Source organism: Sturnira hondurensis, unplaced genomic scaffold (assembly GCF_014824575.4).
Source record: "Sturnira hondurensis isolate 20B ecotype Veracruz unplaced genomic scaffold, ASM1482457v3 Scaffold0002597, whole genome shotgun sequence".
Lineage (NCBI taxonomy): Eukaryota > Metazoa > Chordata > Mammalia > Chiroptera > Phyllostomidae > Sturnira > Sturnira hondurensis.
In genome coordinates, this window is record NW_028075228.1 from 5,507,510 (window position 1) to 5,534,152 (window position 26,643).

General features: G+C 45.3%; 2 protein-coding genes across 2 annotated transcripts in view; one reads left to right on the plus strand and one right to left on the minus strand.

The window, feature by feature from the left end:
* The window catches only part of CDH13 (cadherin 13), a 1,051,180-nt gene that overhangs the window by 72,431 nt on the left and 952,106 nt on the right, over nucleotides 1-26,643 (minus strand). The window lies entirely within an intron of this gene.
* LOC118983031 (actin-like protein 7A) lies at nucleotides 7,006-8,383 on the plus strand. The gene has a single exon (XM_037040314.1). The coding sequence runs from the start codon at nucleotides 7,017-7,019 to the stop codon at nucleotides 8,361-8,363; it is 1,347 nt and encodes a 448-aa protein (XP_036896209.1). The 5' UTR covers nucleotides 7,006-7,016; the 3' UTR covers nucleotides 8,364-8,383.

Sequence of the window (26,643 nt, forward strand, 5' to 3'; positions counted from 1 at the left end):
ATGGTCATATCAATAGATGCGGAAAAAGCTTTTGATAAGGTTCAACACCCATTTATGATAAAGGTACTCAGAAGAAAAATGGGAATAGAGGGAGCATTCCCCATTCCTTTCATATAATAAAGGCCATATATGAAAGACCTACAGCCAACATCATACTCAATGGGCAAAAACTAAAAGCTTTTCCACTAAGATCAGGAACAAGACAAGGTGGTCCACTTTCACCATTTCTATTCAATATAGTATTGGAAGTTCTAGCCACAGCAATCAGACAAGAAAAGGAAATAAAAGGCATCCAAATCGGAAAGGAGGAAACAAAACTGTCATTGTTTGCAGATGACATGATAGTGGACATGGAAAATCCTATAGCCTCTACCAAAAAACTGCTCGAACTAATAGATGAATTTGGCAAAACAGTGGGATACAAAGTCAATATCCAGAAATCAAAGGCATTTTTGTATACCAACAATGAAACAGCAGAAGCAGAAATCAAGAAAAAATCCCATTCGATATAGCAAAAACAAAAATAAAATATCTGGGAATAAACCTAACCAAGGAGGTTAAAGACCTGTATGCAGAAAACTACACAACACTGAAGAAAGAAATCAAGGAAGATACAAACAAATGGAAACATATACTGTGTTCATGGATTGGAAGAATTAACATCATCAAAATGTCCATACTACCCAAAGCAATTTACAGATTTAATGCAATACCTATTAAAGTGCCAATGGCATATTTCACAGACATAGAACAAACACTTCAAAAATTTATTTGGAATCATAAAAGACCCCAAATAGCAGCTGCAATTTTGAGAAAGAAGAACAAAGTAGGAGGGATTACAATACCTGATATTAAACTGCATTACAAGGCCACTGTAATCAAAACAGCCTGGTACTGGCATAAAAACAGGCACATAGACCAAGGGAATAGAAAAGAGAGCCCAGAAATAAATCCAACTCTCTACAGTCAATTAATATTTGACAAAGGGGGCAGTAACATAAAATGGAGTAAAGATAGCCTCTTCAACAAATGGTGTTGGGAGAACTGGACAGCTACATGCAAAAAAATGAAACTTGAGCACCAACTTACACCATATACCAAAATAAATTCAAGGTGGATAAAAGACTTAAATATAAGCCGTGAAACCGTTAAAGCCACTAGAGGAGAGCATTGGCAGGAAAATCTCAGATATTCCATGCAGCAAGATTTTTACTGATACGTCCCCCAGAGCAAGGGACATAAAGGAAAGAATAAACAAATGGGATCTCATCAAACTTAAAAGCTTCTGCATGGCCAAGGAAAACAGCATCAAGATAAAAAGAGAAGCAACAGTTTGGGAAAACATATTCGCCAATGACACCTCAGACAAAGGTTTAATCTCCAAAATATACAAAGAACTCACTCAACTCCACTCAAAGAAGACGAGCAACCCAATTAAAAAATGGGCAAAGTACTTGAACAGACACTTCGCCAAGGAGGACATACAGAAGATCCAGAGACACATGAAAAGATGCTCGATATCACTAGCTATCAGAGAGATGCAAATCAAAACCACAATGAGATACCACTTAACACCAGTCAGAATGGCTACCATAAACAAAGAAACAAACAACAAGTATTGGAGAGGTTGTGGGGAAAAGGAAACCCTAGTTCACTGTTGGTGGAATTGCAGACTGGTATAACCACTATGGAAAACAGTATGGAATTTTCTAAGAAAGCTAAAAATGGACGTGCCTTTTGACCCAGCAATTCCACTATTAGGATTATATCCTAAGAACCCTGAAGCACCAATCCAAAAGAACCTATGCACCCCAATGTTCATAGCAGCACAATTTACGATAGCCAAGAGTTGGAAGCAACCTAGATAGATGCCCATTGGTCAATTACTGGATCAAAAAGCTATGGTACATTTACACAATGGAATTCTATGCTGCAGAAAGGAAGAAGGAGGTCCTACCCTTTGCAACATCATGGATGGAACTGGAAAGCATTATGCTGAGTGAAACAAGCCAGGCGGTGAAAGACAAATACCATATGATATCACCTTTAACAGGACTCTAAACAACAAAACAAACAAGCAAGCAAAATGTAACCAAAGACACTGTAATACAGAAGGTACTGACAGGGTCCAGAGGGGAGAGGGGAGAGAATCACAAGGGAAAAGGGGAAGGACTCACATGAACAAGTATAAAGGACACATGGACAATAACTAAGGTGGGGGGCGGAGATGGGAGGGAGGTGGGGAGCACTGGGAGGGGCAGGGCTGGGGATACAAGAGAGAAAACTGTACTTGAACAAGAGTTAAATAAAAATTAAAAAAAAAAAGAAAATAAATGAATCAGAAGCCCTGCACCCATTATCAGACTTCTTTATGCAGCCACCCATGGGCGCATTGAGCTGCCCTCTGCCTGTCTGTTCCTAGACACTGTGACACAGAGTGCCTCATCTTTTTAGTGACTGAGGCTTTCTATTCTGGCTCAGTAACTGCAGCTATCACAGAATTAAGTAATGACAAAGTGAATTATTACCCAGCCTGGCTTCAGCTGGGGATGTAACCTGTAGCTGAGATACCTCACTGTTAGATCACTTGCATGACTGTCTAGGCAGTGACATGAAAAATGTCCCCTATAATTCTTCAGCTCAGAACCATCCATCCTCAGAGTCTTGACTCTACACTTCACAGGGAATAATGTTATTCTGTTGAGAAGGGGAAGGGGGTACAATTAAATTCCTCTTAAATGTTATGTTCATCCTGTTTAATCAAAAATTAGTAGCTCTTAAAAAAAATAAACACAACTCAGCTCCCCAGGAAGCTGACAGCAGTTCCCATGGCCTGTTTAATTACACAAAAACAAAACAAAAACGTGTTCCTCCCCCTCTGGACAGTGGAATTAACCAAATGAAATGTAATGGTGGCCGATTCAGGGTGGTGGGATTAAAGGTGATTTTTAATTTGCTCTGTTAATTTTCTACAATAAGCATATATATATCTCATGAAAGAGCATTTGAATAACTAAAAAAATATGGGATTAGATTCTCAAAACCCATAAACAAAAGACACAGATGACTACTTACCCCAGCCCCTGTCTCTCACTCTACTCCTCAGAAGGGAGCACTGTACTTGGTTGGGTGTGTGTCCTTTCAGACAACCCAAGAAATTTTCCTTTTTCCTCATATCACCTATTATACTTGGAACCATCATTTTCTTATTTTCTAGCCATTCCCCAAGAGGAAGGCCTTGTTTGTCTGATTCCCTTGAGGTCCCCAATAACAGTGCCTGGCACACATGGGTGCTTATTCAACAATTGTTGGATGAACTAAAGAAGGAAAGGGTATGTATAGGGAGGAAACATGCTATTTAAAACCATAGGGTCTTCTAAAGAGAGGAGCCCGTTTTGGCCTTTTGACACATTTTCCTCTGTTAGAAGTGAGCCTGAAGCTCACTGGAGGCAGGACCTAGAGAGAATTAATTGTCCTGTAGAAGGTCTTTGTTTCTTTGCTCTCAAGAGAGAATAGTGACAACATGCATGAACACCATCTGTGATGAGTGAAAGAAGCCAGACTTAAAAAGAGTATGTACTGTAGGATATTTAGTTTATATGAGACTTTAGGGAAGGCACAGTAGTCTATAGTGACAGAAAGCAGACCAGTGGTTACCTGGGGATGGGGTACAGGAGGCAGAAGAGAAGGTGACTAAGAGGCATTGTATGTGCAGTAGTTTGATCAGGGTGATAGTGTTGTGGGTGTGAACATTATGTCAGAAATTATCAAATTATACACTCTAAACATGTGGAGCTGATTGTATGTCAACATATCTCTATAAAGCTGTTACAAAGTGATAAGGGTGCACATAAGGGGAAATTAGACAGAAGAGTCACCATATGTGCTGAGGTTGGGGTGGTTTTGGGGGATAATGTGTCTTGGGGAAAATACAGAGGTGAGACAGTGAGAGGAATTTGCAGTTAAGGGCTATCTGGGGCTCGGATTGAAGTAATTTGATGTGATGTAATGGCATTCTCTCCAACATCGTCAATTAAGTGGACCTTGTGCATCAGATTCTGATGATGATGGTGAGTGTGCACGTGTGTGTGCCAAGGGGGAAATGAGGAAAAGGGCACTGTGGAATATAATAGACTGCACGGACAGGATAGTAAGGTGATACAGCAACAGAAGTAACTTGTCAGAAGTGGATACTTGGGACCAGAAGTGACCCCTAGAAATGTAGGACCTCCTTCTCCAGCCCTCTGGCATTTGCACAAATCTTGGGGAAGCTTTTGGTTTGCTACAGGGCACCAAATCAGGATTTATCACAAGTGTACTTAGGGCAGGCAGATTCCAACTGACAGCTGGATGCCGCCCCCACACTCCGTGGCTTTTTGTTGAACGTGTCTAGGAATATCATTTTGATTTGTTGTCAGAAAAACAACTGCTGCTATTTTGAGTACTGACAACAGGAGGTGCAATGATGGATGGGCTGTCATCGGGTGGGGCTCCGATCACCTTTCATCCGCTTGGCTTGTTTCTCAACACCTGCGTTTTGGGGGCAAGTTATGCATTTAGCAGATGTTGGCTGATGGCTTGCTATGGGGCGGGCATTGTACCAGATGTCAAGATGAAAACAGTGAATGTAACTCAGACCTTTCTCCAAGAGCTCATAGTGCAGAATCCAACACAGACAAATAAAATACCATCATATGGTAAAGGTCGCACTGCAGGGGTTGGAGAACTATGGCCCACAGGCCAAATCTGGCCCTCTGCCTGCTTGTGTAAATAAAGTTTTATTGGAACACAGCCACACCTATCTACCGATGGGGTGCCTTTCTACAATAGCAGAGTTTAACAGTTAAGACAGACTGTGTGGCCTCCAAAGCCTACGTTACTTATATCATCTGATCCTTCAGGAAAAAAGTGTACTCACTTCTCTAATAGAAGCCCAGATGGAGCCAGAAGTTATGACTGAGCAACACGTTTAGGAGTTACTGACCCTGTTTGCTATGAAATCCAGCTCTCAGTGTTCCAAGCTAGTGGGCTCAGTTAGGGGTGAGAGTCCTCCTTGTCCTGGCTTTGTGCTTCAGTGAGAAGCAGAATGGACCACCGAGCCACCTCTCTTTCCCCAGGAGGAAGGGACAGATAGATGCTCATGGTTCCTCATCAGATTTCTAAGGTGGCAGTGCCCTGAGCACCTGGGTGACACCATCTCTGCCAAGGTGGCCTCACTGGAGTTCAGCAGAGCAGAGGGACTTGGCCAGGGACACTGGCAGAGCGTGGAGACAGAGGAGCATCTTCTGTCATGCTCTCAAGTCCAAAGGGGAGGCTCGAACCCAAAGAAGAGTGTCAAGTGATAAAGAAAGGTATTGAATCAGCATTCAGTCACAGTCTCTGGTGAAAATCTGCCCAGATTGTGTAAAGCGGTATTAAATATTAACCTCTAATGATTCACCATAGGCTAGAGCTTGGTTAAAAATTGCCCTTGAAAATCATTTATTTGCAATTTATTCATTAGTTAAAAATTTATCAAGTATCTATAACAGGTGCTGTTCAAAGTGAATGTGGCCCCTGCTCCCAAGAGGCTTCTAGGCCAGAGATGGAGACAAGCAGTGACAGACAGGAAGGGGAGTGCTGTCCCTCCTCGTTATGTAGTTACAAAGTCACCTCCCATGCCCATTAGTTCATACGAACTGCTGCTCCCAGCCTCGGCAACCAACCAATCAATCAATCAATACATAACCATCAATCATTAGACAAGTTTGGTTTGTTTTCTGTGTGTTTCTGTTTAAATGTGTCTTTAATGTGAAAATGTGGCATCAAATCAACCATGAAAAGCACGCTTGTTTACGGCATCAGAGCTGAGACAAGAAGGCAGAGCTTGGCCTCTTTTGACCTCAGCTGGAAATGTGCATGTTGGGCAACCCAAGTAGTTTTGCTGTTCTGCGCTTGTCTGCAAATGACCGTGAAAGCACCACAAAGATTTGGGGGTTATGAATCAATGTTAGCATGTAGGTGAATTTTAAAACAGAATGAGTGAATAATGAGGATCAATTGTGGTTCAAAGCAGAGAGAATGGTTTCTGTACCGTTCCTCCGGGGGAAGACACTTGAGGAAGGCCACACGGTGGGAGCGGAGACAGCCAGAGGGAGACAGAGAGGGGCAAGGTCGGAGGAAGAGGCCCACCAGGAGGACGCTGCATGGGCAGCGTATCACAAGGAGGCAAGCAGGGAAGAGGGAGACCAGTCCGGGCAATGGCTGTCGCCTGGGCGAATGGCAATACGGCTTAGATCAAGTTTGTGGAGTTCTAAGAAATGCACAGATGTACTTGGAGATGGCCCTGCTAAGACTAGCTGATGGGTTTTTCCAGTAACTAGACAGTGTGTGTTTTTAATATTTGTGAATTATTTACTTTTTGAGCTAGGCATGTTTAATTTTCAGACATTCAGAGTAGAAGATCAAACAGTAGTCACTTGCCCGCAGATGCTCTCTGGCAGCTGCTAAGGGAACAGCTCCTGTGTGGGCGCCGCGGGAAGGACAGTCGGACGGACATCAGTGTGGGCTCCACCAGTGTCTTTTCCTGTCCTTCTTGGACCACTGAACCCCCCGGTCCTCCCACCTTTACAGATTCAAAAGGAGCCCCTGACACACAGAATTCAAGAGAGTGTAGAACAGAGGAGAAACTGGCCTCTGGACAATCAGCTCACCTGATGGAAGCAAGGTCATGCTTGGAATGGAATTTTAAAGAAATTTTATGGGAGCTTATAAAGAAGCTATACATTCTACCAGGTGCAGATTTATATTTTTGTCTTGTTTTGTTTTTTGACTAGATGAATCAGGTTTATCATAATTTAGAAAAAAAGTAAATCACCTCAGAAATGCTACCCAAATCAACCCTACCCTGGGACAAAGTCTCCCAGTACCTAGAAAGCCCCAGGTTACTGGATTATGTCATAATCAGTGATGTCATCATTGGGGAAATTCTCAAGTTGCCCTCTGGTTTAAGCCTTTCAGGCCTTGAAGCCAGTGGGATGGAGAAACTTCCCCAGAGTAAGATGGCCCTGGACGGCTCGTGGACCCCACAGGCGGCAGTCATGGGGGATGGACCCAACAAGAGAAAGGGCGAACAGGCCCCCGTGAACACCCTGGCCCTCCAGACTGCCTCCCTGAAGGAAGGGCCCGCAAAGCGTGCAGTGTGGGTCCGCCGCACCTGTTCGGAGCCAGAAGAACCCACTCAGTCGGCAGACGTCAAGGAGAAGCCCAAGGGAAAGGTGACCAAGGCCGTGGTCGTGGACCTTGGCACTGGCTACTGTAAGTGTGGCTTTGCCGGGCTGCCAAAGCCCAGCCACAAGATCTCGTCGACCGTGGGCAAGCCCTACAGGGAGACCGCCAAAACGGGGGACAACCGCAAAGAGACGTTCGTGGGGCAGGAGCTCCTCAATCCGGAGGTCCGCCTCAGGTTAATCAATCCCCTGTGGCACGGCATCATCGTGGACTGGGATTCTGTGCAGGCGATCTGGGAATATCTCTTCCAGCAAGAGATGAAGATTGCCCCCGAGGAGCACGCGGTCTTGGTTTCGGACCCACCCCTGAGCCCGCACACCAACAGAGAGCGGTACGCGGAAATGCTGTTTGAGACCTTCGGCACCCCTGCCATGCACATCGCCTACCAGTCCCGCCTGTCCATGTACTCCTACGGCAGGACCTCCGGCCTGGTCGTGGAGGTCGGCCACGGCGTGTCCTATGTGGTCCCCATCTATGAAGGCTATCCTTTGCCTAGCATCACAGGACGGCTGGACTATGCGGGCTCCGACCTGACAGCCTACTTGATGGACCTGATGAACAATTGTGGGAAACACTTCACCGAGGCCCAGATGGACATCGTGGAGGACATCAAGAAGACTTGCTGCTTCATGGCCCTGGACCCCGTGGAAGAGAAGAAAGTCCCCGCGACTGCGCACATGGTCCAGTACACTCTGCCGGACGGGCAGGAGATAAGCCTGGGCCAGGAGAGGTTCCTCTGCGCGGAGATGTTCTTCAAGCCGTCTCTGATCAAGTCCATGCAGCTGGGCCTCCACACCCAGACAGTGTCCTGCCTCAACAAGTGTGACATCGCCCTCAAACGGGACCTCATGGGGAACGTCCTGCTCTGCGGGGGCAGCACTATGCTCAGTGGTTTCCCCAACCGTCTGCAGAAGGAGCTGAGCAGCTTGTGCCCCAATGACAGCCCCCAGGTCAACGTGATGCCTGGAAGAGACACTGCGGTGTGGACGGGTGGCTCCATCCTGGCATCGCTTCAGGGCTTCCAAGCGCTGTGGGTCCACCGCTCTGAGTACGAGGAACACGGGCCTTTCTTCCTCTACAGAAGGTGCTTCTAACCTCCGGGGACGTGTGGTTGCTGCGGCTTCCCGTACCCACTCTGCCGGGTGAGCTCCTCCCCATGTGCAGAGAGCTGAGCTCTGGCTCAGCTCACTCGGGGTATTAAACAGTCTGTTCCCCCCCCCAGAGTGTGTTTCTCTGCTTCCCGACTTAATGAGAATGTACGTGTGGCTCTGTCTTAAAATATTCCTTTGCCAACACAAAAGCAGAAGTGGGGGGTGGATGACAGAGGAAAAAGATGTGTCACATGTTAACTGTTTAAAAATTCTTGGGGGAAAGTCACTCTAAAATGGCACTGTCTCTTATTTTGTGTACTTCCCACCTTAGGAACCACTGTATTGTTAAAGTCTGCTTGGAGGTGGGGTGTGAGGATAGATGACATGCGGTTGTGACGTGTAAGAAGATTCCTTTTGATGAACACAGATAGGAAGTAGGCTGTCGTGGTCCCACAAAGCGCCTGAACACCAGGGTCTGGTCTCCAGGAGGTGATGACAAGAGTTGTCAGCATTATCTTGTAGACCTCTGTCTCTTAACAGGACCCAGAAGTCTTCCTATGGTCCTGAGTCTCCTGCACACCCCGACCCCGCCATGCAAAGGCACACACCCATTCAAGCACTCACAGCAGAGCGGTGGCATCTCCACCACCCTGGGGAGGAGCCCTAAGGAACCACTCTCATTGGTTGGCCTGGACAGCCCTGAAAGACCTATTTACATGGCAGACCCAGGACCCAGGCAGGTGAGCGAGCCCAGCTGGCGGGCACCAGCGGCCGGAGTAGGAAAGCAGAGGTAGCCACAGATGGGCCCCTGGAGTTCCTGAAGTTCATTGAGCATGTCTCAGCCTTGCCTTGGAGCGTCAGGAGATCAGCTAAGAGCTGGGCGTAATGACGGAGAAAGAGGTATGACAGGAGAAACTGTCCATCTCAGTTTCTGCTCAAACAGCTCCCATGTCAACACGCTATGACCAGTCACTGACGGGCTGGTTGAAGTTTGGTTAATTCTTAACCTTTGGGCCTCTTTGGCAGGGTGATGAAGCCTATGTACCCTCCTCTGAATACTCTTTTAAAATTCATAAAATAAAATACATAATACAATAAAATACAATAAAATAAAAATAAAATAAAATAAAATACAATAAAATACATAAAATAAAATACATAAAATAAAATTCATAAAAATGCATCACAGAAAAAAACAAACAGACAGACATATACCACCTTCAGATCTGTTAAGGGTCTATGACCCCAAGTGAAGAAGCCCCCACAGTGAGGGTCTGGATGAAAGGGAGGCTCGGGAGGTGGCTCTGGAGGGTGGGGCTCTCCAGACCATCCTAGGCCTAAACATGACACTGTATTTTTAAGTTAAAATTACAAATAGAAGGCCAAACAACTGCATGGTCTTGTTCAAAAAACTTTTATGAATTTCCTCATCTGATCCTTACACAATCACCCTTGTAGAAAAAAAGAATGCTCACCAAAATTGAAGAGTTTTAGTAAGTATTTGGAAGTCACCTTAGTCTAGTGGTTCTCAAATGGGGGAAATTTGAACCCCCGAGGTACACTGGCAATGTCTGAAGATACTTTTGGTTGGAGTTGGAGTTAGAGCTAGGGCTAGGGTTAGGGTTAGGGTTATTGTTCGGATTATGGAGAAGAGGGAACCCAGGAATACAGAGCGCTGCTTCCGTTTTGCCTGTGGCGCAGTATTAGCTCTGGCCGCTCCACAGCATTTGGATACTTATGGTTACCTAGCTTCTGAGACGTTCATGCTCACCCCAGTCACTCATAAACACGACAGACAAGGAAGGACAACAGAAGGCTCCCAGGGCCTGCCTAGGCTGTGCTGCTCGTGAGGCACACAGGTTGTGGGCCAGCAAGCCTGGGGGGAACAGCTAATTTTGCTTTCCAACTTATAGTTATCTTAAATTACTAAAAGTTTTCAGTTTTATTGACTGATTTTAGTGAGAGGTGAGAAAGAGAAAGAGAGAGAGAGAGAGAGAAACATCAATTTGTTCCACTTATTTGTGCCTTCATTGGCTAATTATTATATGCCCTCTGAACAGGGATCAAACTCAAATTTTCATGAATCAGGATGAAGCTCTAATTGAGCTACCTGGGTGCAGATCAAAAAAAATGGATAGTTTCTTCTCTTATACAATCAAAGGAAGAAAAATTTTCTTGTTAAAATTTTTTTTGGCATAGACCTGGCTGGATGCCTCATTTGGTTGGAGCACTGTCCTGTACACCAAAAGGTTGTGGGTTCGATCCTTGGTTCAGGCGTGTATGGAGAGTCCACAACTGATTGATGTTTCTCACATCAAAGTTTCTCTTGCTCTCTCTTTTTCTCTCTCTCTGTCACGCTTTCTCTCTTTAGAACCAGTAAACATATCTTTGAGTGAAGATGAAAAAATTATTTGGCACAAATATATGTGAGTTTGAATTCCATCCGTTCTATTCACAAACGATTCCACCCTCAGCACATGGTGATTCCTTGGTTTCTTGTCTGCAGGCCCAGGTGACTGTGTCCACTGCTGGGGGCCAAGAGCAGTGATGAGCCAAGGTGCAATTGGATTGCCAGATAGTGTGTTCACTTATTTGTCACATTTCCTTTTCCTAGTTCATTATGGTCTATTTTTCCTTCATGGTTCCTATTCTTTCCCCCTAATCCTTTTAAACATAATTATTTTGCTCTGGCTGGTGTAGCTCAGTGGATTGAATGCGGGCCTGGGAACAGAAGGATCATGGTTCATTTCCCAGTCAAGGGCACATGCCTGGGTTGCAGGCTAGTTCCCAGCAGGGGATGCACAAGAGGCAACCATACATTGATATTTCTCTCCCTTTCTCCTTCCCTTCCCCTCTAAAGATAAATAAATAAAAAGTCTTAAAAAATAAACATAATTATTTTATAGTCTAGTTTTTTATTTTTTTTAATACATAGATTTCTTTTTCTTTTCTTTTGGCCCCACTATAGGTTTCCATGGGAGAAACAGGTTTCCATTTTCCCACTGTTTCTGACTCTTGCAGAAAGGGCACTGCCTCTGCCTAGCCCACTGGGATGCAGACTCCTGTCTGGCACAGGGGACCTTAACCTGCATCCCTGCCCCTGAGCCACAGAACCACAGCACATTTCTGTCCCACCCCTTAAATCTGTGGGAGCAACAGGCCGGAAGTTGAAAGGATGCTTTCACAGCATTGTGCTGAGTCATCTCAGGGCTTGCTGCAACAGGAAAAATCAGTAACGGAACCCCAATTTGCTTAAAATTTTTGATACTTTGTTTAACATGAATCTGTGCACTCGTTTTTATTAAAAAGTGCTGCACTGAAAGACGATCTGTCTTGAGGGCTGAGATTCTGGCACTCCCTTAAAGGGTGTGCCCAAGGAGAGACTTATTTGCTTCACCAGAGTCCCAGCACCAGGCCCCCCGCCCCAAAGTCCTCCTCTGCTCTGAGACACCAGCCTTCTCCACAGACCACACCTCCTGCCCTGAGTTAGTCTCTACTGTTGACGTCCTGAAGACTGACGGGGCCTCTGCCCCACGCCACCTGTGCTTGCTCTGAGACAGACACGCTCTCAGCGCAGCAGTGCAGTAACTCAATGTGCAAGTCTGTCCCTCCCATCACAGAGTCTGTCCCTCCCATCACAGCACCCAGCCTCACAGAGTGCTGTGAGGACAGTTGTGGCCCAAAAGTTTGCCATGGAGTTGGCATCTCCCTCCTGAACAAACCCCTGTTTTGTGCAGTTTGGGTGGCGGGAGCTAACCACCCACTCCTGTTCTTGCCCAGATGCAGCCGGAGTGGATATGGGATGGGCTACTCAGCTCCAGCAGATCAGATGCTCTTTTAGTGAGTGATGGGGGGGGCGGTGAGTGGAGCTCACATTCACGGCATGGGAAGTGGAACGTGAGAACCGGGCTATTCCCTTTGTGGTACTCCCTACTGTCTCTCCTCTCGAGTTCTGTTTGGTGCCCACTCATTTTTCTCTGTGTATCCTCTGGCCTCTTGTCCATTCTATGATCCCCAATATTGATCTAATAAACTCTCATTTGATTCCACTTACCATAGCTGATGGTTTCTGTTGCCTGCAGCTGTGGAGCCGGACAGATTTTGCACTAGAAATAATTAGAGGTTCTGAAGTGTAAAGCCCTCTTACGCTTGTAGGTAATTTTTTTGCTTCGTCTCACTTTACACATTCAACCAGATCCTAAACTTGTTTGGGTGACAGTCTCTGCAAGTCATGTTGTTATTTGCATGGCATCACATGCTTTGCAGAGCATCTTAAAATATTGATAAATTTAATCCCAATGCCCAAACCAGAAACAGTTTTACTAGCAGAAAATATGACTATGTTTCACGTACACTCCAGAAATATTGCAAAATCAAGCATACTTGTCCACCAAAAAGCCAACCTGCAAACTTTCAAATATCAGCTATTTAAATCTTATTTTTAATAATGGTTCACCAAGTACCCATTCGCTCTGACATCCCTGAGGACTTGCTTGCAGGCAAGCAAATGGTAGATGACAATAGTTAGGGATGTCTCTCTATTCTTTTCAATTCTCCCAGGAATGGGAAGAGTGTGCCCTCACGAGATTTTAGCAGTGAGGTACCCTGGGCTGGCGTGTGGCCCACCAGCAGGGTTCTCCAGGGGCAGAGGCAGAAACCCATCACCATTCTTGGGAGCAGTGACTACCTTCCACTCTCATCGCTACTGAGTGTTTCCATAGATTTCTTTGATGGTAGGTCCATAATGTGTGAAAACCAGGCTACAGGAAAATGCTCCTTTCACTCCCAAAGAGCCACCTTTAGAGAATGGCAGCAGATTACACTCTTTGCTAAGAGGGATAATCAGTTAATTAAATGCCTACTATGTGCTAGGTCCTGTGCTCCAAGCACTTTACTGACTCACCCGATTTATCCTTCATGGTGACTCTATAACCTAGGTATTATTTCCCACCTTTAACAAGCGAGGGAACTCAGGCACAAAAATTAAATGTCTTCCCAAGGTTACACATGTGGAAAATGAATGAGCAGAGATTTGCACTCAGGAAGTCCGGCACTAGACCAGTATTTTTGTGTTCGTATTCAGTGGTGAAAGTGGTTCTAGATTTCAGGACTGTCAGCTGACATCAGAACTAGAATGTATAATTTTATTCTGAAAAGTTAAAATACGGTAAAGCTATTGGGCCTGTTATAATTGCACACTGAGGGCTGAGCTTCTCTGGTTTTGGTTTAGGAGGCAGAAGAGTAGAGAGGTAAAGAGACCTGCTTTGTGATTGGACTTCCTGCACGTGAGTGGGTGTGACCTTGGGCAAGTTCCCACATCTCTCTGAATCTCATTGTGCTCACCTGTGGAGTGGGGTAAAATCGCAGCACCTTCCTTACAGGGTGGTTGTGAAATCAGAGGCGATTCTACATATAAGGCATAGAGAATGGTGTGTGGGACGAAGTAAATGCAGCTACTCTGTTGTGGCCTTGAGCACGGCAGCACAGCTCTGAGCAAGGGGCTGACTTAGCGTGACGGTGGTGGGGAAGTGGGCTGGAGGAGGAGGCACAACGTATGGCAGGAGAGGGAGCCAGGCCAACCCAGGGCAGAGCTGGGCTGAGGGTGTCCACTCCACCCTGGGGCCCGAGGAAGCAGCATCTGTGGAGACCGCTGCTTTAGAGTAGCATGTTGTGCCAGACTACAGTTCACCGTTTTGGCTCAGTGAGTCTCAGGAAGCAGCCCTTGTGCCCAGCATGCCAGGCAGGGCCATCCTCCGACCGTTAGCACGTCCCAGGGCTTCACGGCTGAGCCTCCTTTCTTGTCTATCTTCACTCACCTATTTGGGCGTGTCAAAGGCTCAGGGATTTAAATTCCATCTGAATGTGGATGATACCCAGACTTTTACCTCTAGACCAGACTCTCCTGCTATCCAGGTCACCTGCTCCCTCTCTATCCCAAACTCTGCATGATCAAAGCTGAGTTATTGAAGTCCTTCCGCTCCGTGCCACTTCTCTAGTGAGCCTGCCTGTCTCACAACTGGGCCACCCCGTTCTTCCAGTTGTTTAGGACAAAAGCCTTGGAGTCAACCTCCATTACCTCTCTCTCCACCCCCCTCTCTCTCATACACACCCCCCTCCCCACACAGTTGGTTAGCAAATCTGTCCCCATTCCCTCCCAACCATGTCCAGGATCTGCCTGCTTCTCACTGCTCTCACTGCTCCCACTCAGGTCCCCAAACACAGCGTCCCTTACCTGGACCTTTGGCACCCTTCCCAGTGGTCTGAGGTCTTCTTTCTCCTTAACCCCTTCCCACCTCCAGGTGCTTTTTTTCTAAAACCACCAGAGCATTTAATTTTTTATCTTTTCAGAGTAAAAACTCTTACCCCTATGTGTCTCTAGAGTCATTTCCCGCCTCTCCTCTGCACCCTGGCTCACTCTGCTCCAGGCATACTGACCCTCCCCGCCCCATCTCACATCCCTGCCTCAGGGCCTTTGCACTGGTTATTTCTCCCGGTTGGTGGATTCTTCCCAGATATCTGCATGGCTCACTCCTCACTTCCTCCAGTCCTCTACCGAAATGTCGCAGCAGCAAGTCCTTCCCCAGCCCCTATCTATAGTTACAGAGTCCCTCTTCTTTCTCTGCCTTATTTTTTCTTTGTACCCATCACCTGCTACTATGCTATTTATTTTATTTTTTGTTCGTTTTCTCTCTCTCCCACTAGAATATAATCTCCATGATGACAGATATTTTTAACTGTCTCTGCTGCTGCAATATCCCCAATGCCTAGAGAAGAGCCCGGCATGTGATAAGTGTTTATTAAACATCTGTGGAATGAATGAGCGATTCAGTAATTGAAGAAGTGGCTTGCCCCATCCTAACCCTAGTTCAGATCCAGAGGTTCTGTTCCACATGCGGGGCCCTCACAGAGGGATCCAAGGCTGTTTCAAGACAGCTATGGAAGCTTCGAGCTTATCATGAGATTCTGAAACTGTTAGAACACACAAAAAAAGCCCAGAATTAAACATATGTAGGAGACCTGCAGCTTACAGTTTCATTACTTGAAAATACAAGTTTTGAGATGCCTTTGAAAAGCAAGGTGGGAGCAGATGATGAAACACATTTCTTGCATTAATTACATGACTCACTGGACTACGGTTTCATCGGTTTCATTACCTGTGGTTGTGCTGAGGCTGTGATGAGCCCTCCCTGAGACCCCAGGGTGAGCGTGTGGCTGCCCGGTGTTGGTGACTGACAGACAGCTGAGATAATAAATAAATCAGCCATTTCCCCCATCTGACTGACTTCTATTGCAACCCTGAAGTGTGTAGCTTTCTCAGTCAATGCTATATTGGTTGCTTCTGCAGCAAACCTCATCTGCTTCAAATGCCTTTATTAAAATTAAAAAAAAACAGCTAAGCAGATTTAACAGCTTGGAAAACATTGGGCAAGAAACAGTATTAACATTTGTCAATATTTTCTCTATTGGTTCTAAGAATTAGTTTCTCAGACAGATAAGAATGACCATCATAATTATATTCAAATGCAACCAATTTGAAACTGTGCTTTCCATATTGAAAGTCTGGCCCTTGGCAAATTTGTAACAACATATGCAATCAAACGTTAAAACGGTGCTTGAATTGTAAAATGACCTCTCAACTGATTATCCAAACGGCCAGCTGTTTTACATTAACCACATTGAACACTGCTAACTGAGGTCAATAATGAAGTTCTTCCATTTCTGGATCATTATAAAAGCCAGAATCCTATTTTTAGCCAATGAAGATATTAAATCTTTAAAAACCAGTTGTTTAATTTATTAGGGCTTGTTTCCCACTGGCTTCTTTGTAATAGAAAATCTGACCACAAAAAAACAAGAGTCAGCTGTGCTAAATATTTACATAAATAATTAAAAATCCTACAGCAGAGTAGGCAATCAAATGTGTTGCTACCATAAACTTCCAGTGAAAGAATGGCACTTTAATTAAAAATTACAAAGACATAACTGTAAATAATTCATTTATATTTCAAGTTCTGTGTGTTGACTCAAGAAAGAAGTCACTCATTAAAAAAAAAAACCAATAACAACAAAACCAGAAATGATCTCACCCCAAATCCTATTATTGAGGTCAGTTACCACATTTAATTAAGATGAGATGTTAATAATATAGTTGAGTAGAGAGAGACTCTTCTCTTAATTTCCCCAGGTAGAAGTGTTATTATTTGGCCTTTAACTTCTGATTAAAACTTAAAAGATGGGTTCTTTTAAATTAAATTAATCGGGGTAACATTGTTTCATAAAACCATACAGGTTTCAAGTGTACAGCTCAAACACTGTCTGCACACTGCCCCGTGCACTTGCTACCCAAAATCAAGTCTCTTTTGGTCCCTATTTATGGCCCCTCCCCACCAACCCTACCCTAGGCTCTCATTATACTGTTTTCCGTATGTGTGTGTGTGTTTGGCTTAATTCCTTCACCCTTTTTATTCAACCCCCCAATGCCCCTTCCCTCTGTCAGTGTGTTCTACGTATCTGTGCTTCTATTTGTTTGTTAAATTATTTTATTAGATTCCACAGAGTGAAAAAAAATCCGCGGTGATCCTAGCTCTGTAACAAGAACAAAGGTGGGAGTCACCCCAAATTAAACTCTTAAATCTGGTTTTGAAATCTTTTTCTCTTTTTTCAAAACAGTAGTTTGAAATCCTCTTTTTCCTCCCAATAAATGGTAAGCTACTAGGCCTCTGTGTTTCTGAGAATGCCCATGATGACGAAATCCGAATTTTCAAGTGAACTGATTTTTGCCCTCTATTTCCAGAGGTCTTAGAAGATGCAGAATAAAATGTCCCATAGCCAGCCAATGATTTTTGCTCAATTTCCCATCATTTTTTGTAATTTCCTCAAATGGGCTTCAATATTAGATTAAACAAGGCGTTAAAGAAGAGGGCTTGATGACTCACAGGAAGACGAGCAAAAGCCGGACGTGGGCATTTTAACGAATCTTCTGGGACTGAATTTTCATCACTGCGTGTTGCAATCTATACCAGTGTGAGCCATAAATGAATTCTACCCCAGAGCCAAAAACCTTCATGTCCAGGGAGGAATACTGGGAAATGACTTTAAAAAACCCTGACGAAATCAGGACAAAGTAGGCCGCAGTTTTCAGAGAGATGGGGGTCTAATTTGGATCTGATTGAAATCTTCTGTGTGCGAAGAATAGGCTCAATTTGGATCAAGGCTTTGGAGGAAGAGCCGGCTAATGGATAAGGCTGTTTAATGTCCCTTCCATGGACCTGGGAAGCCCAGCCAGAGGCCTGTCTGTCCTGCTCAGGCCTCCCTCCCAGAATTGGTTTAAAACAGGGCCGCATGCACATGTTTTCATGGCTGGGAGACATTAGCCAGTGCTGGAAGATGAAAAATCATAGTGACAGCAACACACTGTCAGCTTGTGCACAAACACCTTTGCACACAGACGCCCCAGCCCCGCTGCTGTTAACTTGACCCCTGTCACACCTGTTTACTGAGCACTCCCACATGCCCGATGCAGGCCTGGGCTTGGGCTCAAAGACCTCTGAGACTCTAGGAATACTCTCTGTTTCTGGTGGTCTCCTCCCAAGTCATATCAAGCATACCGAAATGTACCCACAGTGACAATACGTTTTTTCTTGTAAAATATTTGAACTGAATTAAAAAAATTTGCTTTTGGAATTCCTTGGCTATGAGGACTATTTCATTAATAATTCCCTGTGATTTCCCTAGTGCAAACTCAGACATTCTTGCAATGCAAGCTTTACAAATGGTTTCTGAATGTAAAGACATTTTCACAAATGTTAAATTTAACTTGCTACAGTTGTCATGGTGTTATGGGCAGTCAATATTTGTTCATTTCAATTTTGCTGCTTTCAAATTTCGGAGTCAATAGATTATGTGCTCAGGTCCCTGATGGTTCTGCAGGCCCCTGGAAAGTTGGAAGTTCTTGGCGCCTAAAGTGCTTCTTTAATTAAATGGTGCTGATGAGCCCCCCACGCTTCACCAGGGAAGGTGATACACATGATTGTTATTCTCAGAGCGCCTGAACGTTAGCAGGAAGATGGACAACTAAGGCTGGAATAACGGGAAAGTGTTATCAGAAAGCCCTGGGAGCGAAGCCTGAAGGCCAGGGTGGCCTGCCTGTGGAGGTCACGCCGCCTCTGACATCAGAAGGATATGCAGGGGTGGGCACAGTGGCAATCTCATCATAGCCTCCACATACCTCATTCGCATGGTTTCCTTCCATAAACTGAGGTTCAGAGAGGTTGCACTGTCTTCATCAGCAAAAAGGGAGACTGAGAATTTCTCATTTGCAGGATGGTTGTGAAAATGAAATGACTTTGGCCACAGTGCTTTGTCAAACTTTTGCATTAAAATGTTAGGCATAGTAGTCGCAATATTATCATCCTTTTCAAAGTATATTTCTCCAGGGGTTGCGGACATCTTTGCCTAGTTTGGTCTGGACCCAGTTCCCAGGAGACGGAGACCTGCACAAAGCATGGAGATAGCGGGGTTTCTGGGGAATTCAGGCGCCTGGTAACAAGTGAGACCCTCAAGATCCTTGGACATGAGCAATTTCTGTGGCTTGGCTCTTTCTCCCTAGCTGAGGATCAATGGTTCTTATTCTCCAAGGGAACGACTTATCTCCCTCCTTCCTTCACCTGCCTCCCTTCCTCTCTCCCTCTTCCTTCTTTCCTGGGAGTGCCGTCCTTTGCAGAACCCGCTGTTGCTCGTACGACTTTTCGCTCCCTGGGAGCTGCAGGCAGAGACAACTTCTCTCACCCTCGAATGTGCAGCACCCAGCGGTGTCAGGCCCACAGGGGGCTCTAAATAGACACCATTAAGTGAATTCAGTAAATGAATGAGTGGACAGCTCTAATCCTCATGCTTTTTTTCAAGCGGTTGTCTTTAGAAACACACATATCTATTATTTTGATTGTGTAAACATCCTATGTCATGACATGTTTTCATCTTTTAAAATTTACCCATAAGTTTTTGTTACATAGAAAAGTTCCAGCCCCATGACAGAAACTTCTGGGTACCTTACAATATCCACTCTTCCTTAGTAAAGATAGTACCGTATATCCCAGTATCCCATGCAACTACGTGCGGTCATGTGACCAATTTTGGCCAATGAGATTTAAATAAAAACGTGGTTGACTTCCAGGTAATCTCTTTTAAAGAAAAGGAGTCATTTCTCTCCGCCCCCCCTTCCCCTTCCTGCTGCGGGAATGCAGATGCGAAGGCTGGGGCGCAAGCATCGTAACTGCGAGGAGGAGGAGGGCTCCCGCTGTGGGAGGGGGCGCTGTGGGAGGGGGTGGGAGGACAGCGAGCAGGAAGGAGCCTGGTTCCCTGGCAGGTTTGTGGAGCAACCACCCAAGCCCTGGACTGTGGTGCCTACTCCAGACTTATTTTGTGTGAGAAAAAAAAAATAATAAACCTCTCTTTTCTCTGAGCCACTATCATTTTGAATGTTCCTCTTAGATTTAGCCAAACTCAATCCCCACAGACACAGTGCTTCTCAAAAACACATGAGCTCCCTAGATGAAGGATCCTTTCCAGAAAAAGGTTGAGCGTGATAGGTAATTTTACATGGGCAGGGACAGTATTTTTCCTCCACGCGTATCTTGTCTGTGCTGGCCGAAGTCCCTGCTGCAGAACTGTTCACTCCAGACCCTGGACAAGATGAGAGCTGTCTGAAAAACGTTCGGGATGAAACTGCTACTTGGTTGCCTCACCAGAAATCCCCTGATTGTTAGGAGAATGAAATAGGTCCTTTCAGGCCGATCAAAACTATTGAGCTGCCAGCTGACTCCCGAAGTAAGCAAATCAAAGATGCGTGGGTTAGTCCCTGTTATTTGTTTCTTTGTTAAAATTGTTGTTCTAGTACAGTTTTCCCAGTTTCCCCCATGGGTCTCCCCTGCCCCACCCACACCGCCAATCCCACAGTCAGTGCCCACCCTGATGTCCACGTCCATGGGTCATTTATACCTATTCATTGATCAATACCTGTACCTATACATACCTTTTCCTCTCCCCTTCTCTCCCTTCCCCCTCCCCTCTGGTCACTGTCAGTCTGTTCCTGGTTTCCATGCCGCTGGTTCTGTTTTGCTCACTTGTTCGTTTTGTTCATTAGGTTCCTCTAATAGGTGAGATCGTATGGTATCTGTCTTTCACCACCTGGCTTGCTTCACTCAGCATAATGCTCTCCAGTTCCGTCCATGCTTTTGGAAGGGTAGGAGCTCCTTCTTGGGGAATGTTGGGCAGAGGCTGTCAGTCATTGCCATGTGAGCGTAATTATCTCTGAGCTGCTCTTTCTGACAATAATTAGCCAACAAGCTCAGTTGCACAGGTCTGTTCCTCATTAGGGACACTATAATGTCACTGCGAAGTGCCTGGTTCCTGTCTTGTGTATGCAGAGAACAGGCTCTGTCCTGAGAGTGGAAGCGAGTCTTTTGTCATTGTGTGTTGAGAGGACAGAGTGTGGGAACCAGCTCTGCTGTAGGACGTGGCAATATTTACATGACTTTGGAGCACAGAATGACTTTCTAACCACGACATCAATTGAACTCACAGGGAAAATATAAATTTGATTGTCTAGGTATTAAAAAAAACAAAGAATTTTTATATGACAAAAGTCATACTAATACTTTTGTTCAAGCACAGTATTTTCTAAAAATTCTTCAGAAAATTAATGATGCATTAAACAATGTAGCTACCAGCACGCCCATCGACCTTTTTCTTAAATAATTGCCAACGGTTGAAACTAAATATCCAACAGTAAGGGAATGAGTAAATTAATGAGTATAGTCATGTAATCGAATGATAGAATAATACCATTCAGCAATTAAAAATAATAACTATTTCTTGACAGAGAAAGCTGCTCACCATACACTGAGAAGTAAAAATAACAGGTTCCAAAGCAAGATGGATGACAGGAGCCGACTCAGTAATAAATAACAAAAGCAGTCAGACAGGTGATCGAAGCGGCTACACTCCAGTTGTTGGGGGGCGGGGGGTTTCCTTGGGTGGGACGATTACAGATTTTTTATTGTCTTCTTTATTCCTAACTGCCTTTCCAAAAGTTTCCTCTGTGAACTGTATTAACTCTATAATAAGGATAAGAAGATGCAAGTTATTAAAGGGAAGAATTTCATCTGCCACTACACCACTGCCGTCCGTTTTGATTTGGCTGAGGGCACAGTGCAACTGGCTTTGTAACACATTTTAATGACCCAGACTTTTAGTGAGAATATTCACTCTGATGTCTGGACACCTCCTGTCTTTAGAGTTACAGGCTTCTTAGAGATCAAGGCGCCTTTCGCTGATTTTAATGTTCCCCGGTGAGATAAAAGGGTGCGAAAAAGGGCCAGCAGTGCCTGAGATGTGCTTTTCATCATAGAAGACAAGATGCAGGCCGGGACGAGGCATTTGTTAGAAGTAAGTCCCTAAGTTTTGGGGAGCTCGAGATGGGGAAGAGGTTTTCCATTTTAGACCAGAATCGGGCTGGCAGGATCTCGGTCAGGTGCGGAATTTCTAACTGTGCTAAAAAGCCTTGAGTGCCTGGTTAGTCATTTGAAATGAAATGGGGTTATTGGAGCTGAGTCACAGAATGTCTTGGAATGAGCTAGAGCTGGAAAAATAAATAGAGATGGGGTACGTGGGAGAGAGAGACAGGGACAGAAAGAAGAAGACGAAGGGCAGAGAGGGAGTGGGGAGAAGAAGTGGAGGAGGAGGTGCAGGAGGAGGAGGAGGCAGCAAAAGGAGAGGAAAAGCCTGGGTGTAGGGAAGTAGAGAAAGGGAGAGAGGGGGAGAGAGCCAGAGACAGAGAAGAACAGATGGCCAAGAGACAGAGAGTGAGATGAACCTGGAGGGAGAAGGTGCAAACAGAGACAGAGAGGGGGAGGGAGGAACGGCAGAGGGAGACAGACAGAGAAGGAGACAGAAGAAATAGAGAGAGCAAAGGATATATCCAGAAAAACAGGCACAGAGAGAGACACAGTAAAGGTGTGTGGACATATACAGAATCACGGGCAGACAGGGACACCCGTGCTAACCTGCGCCACCGCAGCACCCGGGCAGTGCTATTGCTCCGATTCAGGTCCATCAGGGCCAGACGGCCAGACAGCATCTTTGTGTGTGCGCCTTTGTCCGCTAAACTCTGAGCTCTCTTTGTGATAACAATAAGAGTTCTCAGTGTCAAGTTCTTCCCTCTTTCAACGTCTGCTCCCTGAAGAATCACTAATTCTGTGACAGTAACAACACCACTCCCAAGGCTGTCACGTTTTTCCAAGAATCCTGGGGAGCCAAGTGCAGATTATTAGAGAACGGGTTCAGGCCTGGCCCTCCCTGCAGCCCGGCTCAGCCCCTGCGCACACAGCGCCCCAGGGGCAGTGCTTCTCAGTGCACAGGATCAAAGGCGGCAAGTAATTAATGAGCCTTTTCTTCCAGAAGAGTCCCTGTGACAATAGCGCAACCTGTCAGTGATGTTATCCCTGCTTTTGATGAGCTCAGAACCAGCACCAGGAGACGAAGAGTGGAGGGGCGGGGAGGAGTGGGGAGGGAAGAGGGATGGGAGGAGAGGGCCACTCAGTGCCAAGCTGAGAAAGGGTCACTTCTGGCAACTCTGGAGCCCAGCAGGAAGGAATGTATCTGGGGAGTGAGGCCAGAGAGAGAAATGTCTCTCCCCCTCCCTCTCTCTCTCTCTCTCTCTCTCTCTCTCTCTCACGCTCATGGACCAGGCCCAGCACATGGGCACATCCCACCCTCCTATTCTGCCTGGTTGAGATGGGCATGTGTTAGAGTTGGCTTCATGAGATGCAGAGCAGGTCCCAGGGCTAGTACTACTGGCTGTGGAGGGTCTCTTTCTGCTGGTAGGACCCAGGAAGTGTGTCCACCCAGATATGGCTGAAAATAAAGCTGACCCAGGGAAGAGCAGATCTGAGAGGCGGAGGAAGAGTGTGTCCTGAGAGCCTGAATTCTCACACTGCATGCCCTAGTCCCCATGGACTTTTCAGTTACATGGGTCAACTGGCTGTGACCCATGTAACTTCTTGGCATAAGTCACTCTGAGATGGGTTCTGGCGACTTGTGCCTGACTGGGGCTCATACCTGTGACGACCAACCGTAGAAACACGAAACTCTTCAGAGCTTTCTACATTCCTGCTTTTCCCGAAAGCCTCACCTCACGTACTTCACAAATTGTACCTCTGACCTTGTCTCACACAGCAGGTGCCACTGACATTCCTCCCATGACAGAATGGGAACCCTCGTACCCTACCTCCAGTAACTAGGTCTTTGTTTTCTGTGTCTCAGATCCCATCCTTGATGTCCCCCAGTGTCTTGGCTCTTACCGGTCACCCCCTTGCTCTCTAGGATGAACTCTGTCCCCTGACTCAGTTTGCTGAGACTGCTTTCTGTGTCCTGTTACTATGCTCCAAGCACCACCCCCCACTGCCAGACAGGATTTCCTTCCCCCTCTCAATCAGCTGCCCAAGGTGGGGGCAGCCACAGCTCCGAACACCATCTCTGTTGACCCCAAGTTGTTCTGAGTCAGGCAGCTCAGGACTCCTGCTCAGACAAAGCAGACTCACTGCCGGACATGTGAACCTGGCCAGAGAGACCCTGGGAAATGGCTGGAGGTGGTTCAATTTCCTGTGAGATCCTGCTGTGTCAGCCTATAAGTCCCATTACCTAGAGACTTGGCGACGCCCTGTGCAATCTCAGGCCTGGTTCTAAACACATTCTCCAGTTCTATAAACTGTCTGTGGAATCTTCCAACACATTCTCCCTTTGCCCAAGTCAGCCAAAGCTGGTCTTAGATAACTCCAACAGACCCACCTGTCCACCCACCTGTCCCACCATAGTGGGACCTCTCTTCCCCGACACTTGCACCTGCCCCTTCCCATCACAGTAACTCTTTCGTGCCTGGCAACCTTCCAAGTTACGCAGCTGTGGCCGAGTCCCAGGTCCAGCAATACCAACCCCATTTCAGTTCATTTTCTCCCTCTCTCTCTCAGCTTCTACTGTTGAAGTCCAAAATGACAGCTAAGCACTAACCAAGACACCAAAAATTTGTCCAACTACCATACAGTTTGTTAAGCTACAGATTTCCTTATCTAATTACTTACAGAAAGTTTTCCTTTGAGGTTTAAGTTGCATGGTTCCTTTACCCGATATCAAGAAGGGAAGGAAGGAAAAAAGAAATGGAAAAGCAAAGATTGGCTATTTCAGATCACATTATTATAGGGTTTAATATTATTTTGCACCTTTATCTAGTTCATCTAGTACTTTGGAAAGTTTTGTAAAAATAAATCCCCTTTTGGTGTAAAGACAGAATGTTCAATAAATAGAGCTAGGAACATTAGACACATATGTGCAAAAGGAATGAAATTAGACCTCCTTTTTACACCACACACAAGAATAAACTCAAAATGGATTAAAGACTTCAATGCATGACTTGAAACCATAAAAATCCTAGAAGAAAACAAAGGCAGTAAAATCTTGAACATTTCATAAAGCAATATTTGTTTTGATGTATCTCCTCAGGCAATGGACACAAAAGGAAAAAATAAACGAATGGGATTACATCACTGTACAAAGCTTTTGCACGGCAGAGGAAACCATCGACAAAGTTAAAAGACAGTCCACTGAAGGGGAGAACATATTCACCAATGATATAGTACTTCTGATAAGGGGTCAATAGCCAAAATTTATAAAGAACTTAAACAACTAAAAAAACCCCTACAATCCAATTAAAAAATGGGGAAAGGACCTGAACAGACACTTCTCCAAAGAGGACATGCAGAGGGCCCAGAGACAGATGGAAAGATACTCAGTGTCACTAATCATCAGAGAGATGCAAATTACAACCACAATGAGATACTACCTCACACCTGTCATGATGGCTGTCATCAATAAATCAACAAACAACAAGTGCCGGCGAGGATGTGGAGAAAAAGGAACCTTCGTGCACTGTTGGTGGGAATGCAGACTGGTGCAGCCACTGTGCAAGACAGTATAGAGGTTCCTTGAAAAATTAAAAATGTTTTTTTAAATATTTCATTTATTTATCTTTAGAGGGGAAGGGAAGGAGAGAGGAAGAGAAACATCAATGCATGGTTGCTTCTTGTGCATCCCCTGCTGGGAACTGGCCTGCAACCCAGGAATGTGCCCTGACTGGGAATTGAACCGTGATTGTCTGGTTCATAGGCCTGCGCTCAATCCACTGAGCTACACCAGCCAGGGCTCAAAAATGTTTTTAATTGGATAAATGGTGACAGAAAGGGACAGCCTTGGATGGGGAACACACAATACGATATGCAGATGATGTATTATAGAGTTGTACACTTGAAACCTATATAATATCATTAACCAATGTCACCCCAATAAATTCAATAAAAATGTTTAAACATCCCCTTTTGGGATTGGAAAATAACCTCCGCAGCTTGCCTGCCAGCTTGCTCCATGGTTGAGGGGCTGATGTGGAGACAGTGGCGCATTTTCAGGTGTTTCAAATCGGGAAAATAAGACACATGTTTATTAAAAGTGTGCCTAATACTTGATTATCTCTGTCTGTACCTCAGATGAGAAGATTAGATTTTGGAAGGGAAAGATTAATAACTTTCTTTTGCAGAGATAAGCACGCATTTGGACCTGCATGCTGATTGTTTACTGTGAACCATGTACCGACGAGGGCACCTTGTTTTCAGTAGCATTAGATGCACTGGGGATAATAATCATTTAATTAAGCCTCATTATGAAATACCTTCGATCTGAACACTGGACAGAGCTTAAAGGAAGACAGAAATTATTGAAGACTTTATTTTTAAACCCTTAACTGAGGTTATGTCTATTGATTTTAGAGAGATAGGAAGACAGAGGGGAGAGAGAGAGAGTTTGGTTACCTCCCGTACACTTCCCGACTGGGGATGGAACGCGAAACCTAGGTGTGTTTCCCGACCAGGAATCAAACCCACAACTTTTTGGGGTACAGGGTGGTGTGTCAACAAACTTAGCCACCTGGCCAAGGCAAAGATTTTTTTTGGCCTGCCATTCATCAGCCGAAAACCAAACCCTGACAGTCCATTCCTAAATACTAGGCAACATCTTCCCTTCCCCCTGACAGTTCGGAGTCCATAGAACTTAGCAGAGCACAGACTTTGCAGATTTGTCTTGTTTTCATCCAGATTCCTCTGCTACTAAGCTGGGCAGTCTTGAGCAAGAACTGAACCTCTCTGAATTCCTAAAACCTTTATCTGTACATGGAGTTAGCCAA